The sequence below is a fragment of the Solanum dulcamara genome, chromosome 12 (genome assembly GCF_947179165.1).
Source record: "Solanum dulcamara chromosome 12, daSolDulc1.2, whole genome shotgun sequence".
In the NCBI taxonomy this organism is placed as follows: Eukaryota; Viridiplantae; Streptophyta; class Magnoliopsida; order Solanales; family Solanaceae; genus Solanum; species Solanum dulcamara.
The window spans coordinates 20,108,935-20,115,206 of record NC_077248.1 but is presented as its reverse complement, the minus strand read 5'-3'; the positions used below and the strand labels follow the sequence as shown (position 1 = coordinate 20,115,206).

Genomic DNA, 6,272 nt, shown 5'->3' with positions numbered 1-6,272 from the left:
ATTTAGCCCAAACCGGTTTTAATTTAATTAGAGTTAATGGGTTTATGACCCAAAATGCACCCAAATATAAGACATTGTTCCTTTTCCCCACTACTAACCAAAGAGATCTCAAATCCCTCCAAGGACAAATCGTGCAAATCTCATAACTTCCCCCTAATTTAAGTCGAAATTTGTGTTTTGTATATGTAGTTCAAGTGTCATAGTCCCTAGAACTATGAGAATCCTTTGGTGTAAAGCATACATTAAACAACCCAAGTTATGCATAATTATTGTGTTAAGTTCAAACTTTGTGTGTTTGTGAATATGCTAATTATGTGGGGATAGGGTGTTTTGAATTCAAGGATTAGTAGTTTAACTTAGTGGTTTTATTTTAGTTATGATTGCTTAAACATGAGTTGTTGAAGGTTAATTTGCATTATTTAAATAGTTTAATGTGTGGAATGTGGTTGCAATTATGTGAATATTGAGTAGTGAAATGTGAGGAATTTCGAACACTAGTAGAACTGAGGGGTTGGTGACAACGACCTTCAGTACGGATCATATTGCACTTAATGATCTATGGTGGAGGTCTGTTGTCTACTCTTCTCACAATTCTCTAAGTGTAGGATCACGGATCGTGAACTTCATCACGGGTCGTGGTGTTGCTCCATGGTACCAAAACTTACAAAATTTCAATAGTACCCCATGAAGCCTAGGTTCTGAAAGGTACCACAAAATCCTTCACGATCCGTGAAGACTTTCACGGCCCTTGAAGGTCCACCATATTGAAACACTTTGAAAATTTTCAGAAAATCTGAAAAATAAAAAGAATTTTATTTTTGTTTTAACTTGCGATCACCCTATGATAAATTGAGCAACGTCATTTCTTAAGGGCTATTGCCATGCTTGTATAACATATGGGGAAGTGTGAGTACCCTTTTATATTCGTCGCATCATCTTGGAAAGCTACTAACAATTTGTCACTTCCATAGGTATCATGGAACGACCACGCACCAAGAATGCATCCCGATCCCGCCTCCATGACTCCACATCTGAGGAATCAGCTCATTAATCAGAGCAGGGGTCCGGAGGTGAGTCTTCCACTGGATCTGATGTTCAAGTTACCACCACTATCTCTCCTCATGCACCTCCTACTATGAGATTCAAAATAGTTGCTGAAGCCGACGTCGCTACCTCCTAGTCTGAAGAGGGGGCAGTTGGCTCGGCCAATAAGGCTAGCACAGATGAGACACAATCTAGCGAAGCCAATGCAGCTAGCAGTGATGGAGACTAAATGGTTGATATCGAAAAGTTTACCCACGAAAGAGAGAGCGACCCAGTCACACGCAGCAAAGTTATCTCTTTTCTGCGGAATAAGGGGTTTGTTTCGGGTCAGTACGACATCTTTTCCAATCATCTCACCAAAGGGTCCAAAGGTTTGACTAAACGACTCATTTTGCCAGAAGTCCGGGCGATCACTGATAACTTGTCCGCCCTACCTAAGCTCAAAGATCTTTTCTTATACGCATCATTTGAGTGGATAACTAAGGACCTGGGCTATTATGGTGATAATCTCATTCGGGAGTTTTATTCTGCTTATGCAGCTGCGATGATGAATGCAATGCCCGAGGAGGCCTTGGTGGTGAAGTCACCACCACTGAATAAGGTCATGGTTCGTGGAAAGGTAATTGATATCTCCGAGACCACAATTAATAGGTATGGTCCATAATTTCAGACCGATGTTTGGATAGGTCTCTACAAGCATCGGCACCACGAGATTAGAGATGAGGCAAAGATGAGCGACCCCGAGGTGCGATAGCAGATTATGGGGTAGATTACCGATCATATTGCTATTGAGGGTGTAAATGCGTTGTGGGTCACTAACCCCAGGTAGTTAATTACTAAGGCTTCCCTCACATTCCCGACTAAGTTTTGGTTGGCCATTTGCGTGCTCGCCTCCGACCGACAGCGGATGACAACACCCTCCACCCCATACATGTGTCACTAGTAGCCTGTATTATGGCTCATTTTGGAAATGGTCAGTTAATTGCAGCCGAAATTCGGGATTGGGCATTTAATGAGCGGGCTGTACTATCATTTCCATGTTTGATCAGAAGGTTGTGTGAGTTTGCGGGTACCTGGGTATGCCGACACTTTGACAAGCGCACCACAGCGATGAAGTCCACAAATACGGCACTGATAAAGGATTTGGACAATTCGTTGTACAATACCAAGCCGGGTCAACCTATTGGGCCAGTCACTATGACCATAGGTCCAACCCCTCCTACTCTAGCTTTGGAGGGTGAGATGCCCGAGGATGACACCAGGCCTACCCCTTCCACACCCGCAGCTTCAGGTATGATGATCGTTGTTCCTTACTCACTCTTTAAGCGATTGGTGTAGGATCAGTTGTAGATACGGGCATTGGTGGATCAGGTGATATTGTGGCTACCTAGGATGGTCCAGAGACAAATACAGCAGGAAGTGACTCAGCTTTGCACTAAACTCAGGAAGGAGATTACAATAGTACAGGGTCGCATAAATGGCCTTGAGTCACATATCACTACTCAGAGTGGTCATCTAGGTGATGAGGAGACTGCATCTATACAGGTAGAGCTGGCGTCCTTACGAGAGGCCGTGGGTAAATTGGAAGAAAAATCATCCTCTATTGTCCCTACTAGTGCTACAGATACTTTGCTCCAGCTATTTTCGGCACCTATCTCACCCATGTAGCTAGATGGGGTGTGGGGCTTTGTTTCGGCACCTGAGCCTGATAAAAAGGGCAAAGGTAAGAAGTGTTGACAGAGGGATAGTTCTTCTGACGAGGCAGAAAAGGAAATGAGAGCTAAGAAGAAATCTATGAAGAAAGCTAAGTGCGCTTCCCAAAAGGAAGCCCAGGAGAGAGAGGAGATCGAGAGACAGTTGCATGAGGCTGCAAAGGTTGGAGTGTCGGCTTGTAAAGTCGCTCCTTCTGAGACTGTTGTGATCCCGACTCCAGCTGTGACTGCGAGTGAGATGCCTCCCAGCACGCTTACTCCTGCTACGGGCGATGACCCTTTGAGGGAGCCTACATCATTGATTGCACCGGTCGACATTGGTGCCACTACACCACCATCGATTGACGCCTAGGGCGTTGTAGGTATGATCACTTCCTTTGTATTTATTTTTGAGTCTTTTGACGTGCAATTGAGGAAAATGCACAATCCTTTTGATAAGGGGTGGGGCATCCTGACACTTGAAGTTTTTGTTGCCATGTTTCTTTTCTCTCAAGCGTATATCTAGTAGAACTGGTATGTTTAGGTTGTTTTTGTGTAAATACAAGAGTCTATAGAAGTAAATAGTAGCTTGTGAACAGAATGAACCAAATGATTGAGCTTTAATAGACATTTTTCTTTGATTAAACACAATTCATCTTCCCTTTTTGTCTATGAATCGCTATTTTGGCCTTAGTTCCCCAAGGACAATGTGTACCTCAACTCAAGCTAAAAGTCTAAGCTGAGGGTGGCTACTATAAGGAGAAGTAGAAAAGTCAGGGGATGAAAAGAATGGTGTGACGAGGATAAAAGGATATGAAAAGAATGGTGATGAAAAGAAAAGAAAAGTAGGGGTTGTGGCCGCAAGTGAAAGAAAAAATAAGTAAAAAAAAAGAGTAATAAAGAATGAACAAATGTGGAAGCCACTACCGAGAAGAAAGAATGAGTGAATAATGGAACAACAAGAATTTGGGGGATTGAAAACAAGTAGCTAAGTCAAAGAGCGTCTCTGGAGGGAAAAAGTAGTCATTTTTCGTAAATGTATCTTACTTGAGCTCGAGCCTACGTTACAAGCAAAGAAAATCCTAATGTGATTCTAAAAAAGCTATTCAAAAGTGCAGTGTAGAAAATAAGGATAAGCCTATGATCTATACATGTGCATTGATTGAATTTCATTTGTGAGTGTGAGTCTATCATTTGCATTTTGCTTGGTTGACTGTGAGTAGTGTGATGTCGTAAATCGATTCTTGTGAGTTAGTTGGACTGCCATTATATTGCATAGTCGAGTAAATTGAGTAGGAGGGTCATAATTGATGTGTTAATTAGTACAGAAATTAAGTACATAACCAGGCACATAAATATCAACAATTCAATCTAAATAATGTTGGGTTATAGCAGTGCACAAGTTAATTAGGATATTAACATTTTACCAGTACACAAATTTCAATAATTCAATCTTAAATTATTGTTGATATTTCTTTGAAAAAGTAAGAGGTGTGTCAAATTTTGAGAATGTGAATTACATATTTAAATTATCAAGTCCACCATTTTAAAAGAATTAAATTATTTGAAATAAGACACACATCTCTAAAAAAAAAATATAAATTAATCATATTTTTTCATTTTTGCCCTTTTTAAATTTCATAATAACTCTCAATACTCATTTAATTCATCCTTAAAACTTAACCTTTAAAATTTGATTAATTAAGGCTAAAATTAAAAACAAAATTCTACTAAATATACATTTATATCTTGAATAATGAAAATTTTAATTATTTTAAACACTAAAAAATATTTTAATAAATTAATTATTTTTACATAAAAAAATAATTATTAATGTGAAAAATACATGTTAATAGTTCGTATAATACACTCTTTTTATTTGAAAAGACATTATCAATAAAATATTCCACCTCCACAAAATAAAATAAACTCTTAATATTTAATTAAAAATTAAAAATCAAGGTATAAATATAAAAAAAAATATTTGTAACGATAAAAGAACATCTTAAAAAATAAAGAGTTAAAGATCGCACAAAACACAAATACACTGATGATAAAGCAAGATATATTAACAAAGAATATACTAGAATAATGCTAATACCAATTAAACTTCAAAGGGAGCAAAAAGGGAGTATGACACAATCATTCGCAAACTGTCATTTACTTGATTCCATGGAACTTGGCAAAATACAGATTCACAGTATCTTAAAAACCAAATATAAGGGACAACCAACTCAAATCACACTAAACAGTAATGGCACTTCACCTAAACCACATAAAAACTAATCTATAAAGGCCATTAACAATAGGCATAATTAATATCTCTATCGAACTAATAGCGGTCACCACCATAACCGCCACCGCCACCTTCACGCCTGCCACCTCCGTAGCCGCCACCGCCACCACCTCCTTCACGTCTGCCACCTCCGTAGCCGCCACCACCACCTCCGTAGCCACCGCCGCCTCCCTCACGGCGTCTGCCTCCTCCGAAACCACCACCGCCACCTCCACCTCCACGGGCCTGAGCTTCGTTAACAGTGATGTTACGACCATCAAGTTCCTGACCGTTCATGGCTGAAATTGCATCCTTCATGGATTTCTCATCCTTAAAGGTAACAAAACCAAACCCTCTAGATCTACCCGTTTCTCGGTCGTTAATGATCTGAAAAAATCAAAAACAATAACGACAAAATTCAGATCTGACAGATCTACAAGTTTACAAAGAGTAAAACAGAAACTTAAAACCGATCTATCTTTCTTCATCTCTTGACAAAAAGAGAAGGAAGACGGAACGTACCGTTTAAAGGAATGGTATAACAGTATAAACAGAGTAACAGTAACAGATGAATCAAGTAAACCAGAGATAGAGTTAGTAATCAGTAACAGAAGGTCATCAACGAAACCAAAAAATGGGCTCGGATCTGATTTCTGCTCTGCGACAAACGGACCTTCGAGTCGATTACTTCACCGTAGGTAGAGAAAGCGTCGCAAAGGGTTCTATCGGTGGTGGCCCATGCGAGCCCACCAACGAAACAACTGTATTCAACTTCGGCGGCCATTATACTATAAACTGAGAAACAAGAGAAGATAAAACCCTAATGAAAAAATATTAGAAATGAGAGATGCGGTGGAAGTGAAGTAGAAAAGCCTTTATTTATAGGCGGAGGCGGCTATGGTGTCGATGGGCTTTCAAGTAATTGGGCTTAGGGTCTAGGATATTTTGCCAAAGAAAATGTCCAAATCATCCCTAATGGCATTAATTTCGAAGTCATTCCTTTTTCTCTGACTAATAGCAACGCTTGACTAGAGTTAGGAAGATTTTAGTAATAACAAAATTTATATGAATGAGTTTTATAAAACAAATAAGGTGATATTGGCATTTTCTTAAGTTTAATATTGCTTTTTATTTATTTCTCAAATTGTTTAAATTATTTTCATATTTCAAGTCTAAAAAATCTTCAGAAAATGAGGAACTCTTATGTTTTCTATTTTTTTCATTTTTACTTTTACTAGTGTTGGCGTTTGTACACTACGTCT

The 6,272-nt window shown here is 39.1% G+C and overlaps 1 protein-coding gene across 1 annotated transcript; it reads right to left on the bottom strand.

The window, feature by feature from the left end:
- Nucleotides 1–4,880: 4,880 nt before the first annotated feature.
- On the bottom strand, nucleotides 4,881–5,880 carry LOC129877453 (glycine-rich RNA-binding protein GRP1A-like). Its single transcript, XM_055952955.1, has 2 exons — nucleotides 5,684–5,880; nucleotides 4,881–5,397 (listed from the first exon to the last, which is right to left on the bottom strand). Exons 1-2 carry the CDS (start codon nucleotides 5,792–5,794, stop codon nucleotides 5,068–5,070), a joined length of 441 nt encoding a protein of 146 aa, XP_055808930.1. The 5' UTR covers nucleotides 5,795–5,880; the 3' UTR covers nucleotides 4,881–5,067.
- Between the last annotated feature and the right edge of the window lie 392 nt (nucleotides 5,881–6,272).

Coding starts and splice junctions, on each gene's coding strand:
- LOC129877453 (XM_055952955.1), bottom strand. CDS start 5,794: ATGGCCGCCGAAGTTGAATACAGTTGTTTCGTTGGTGGGCTCGCATGG. Junction 5,398..5,683: donor GTGAAGTAATCGACTCGAAG/GTCCGTTTGTCG, acceptor TGATTTTTTCAG/ATCATTAACGACCGAGAAAC.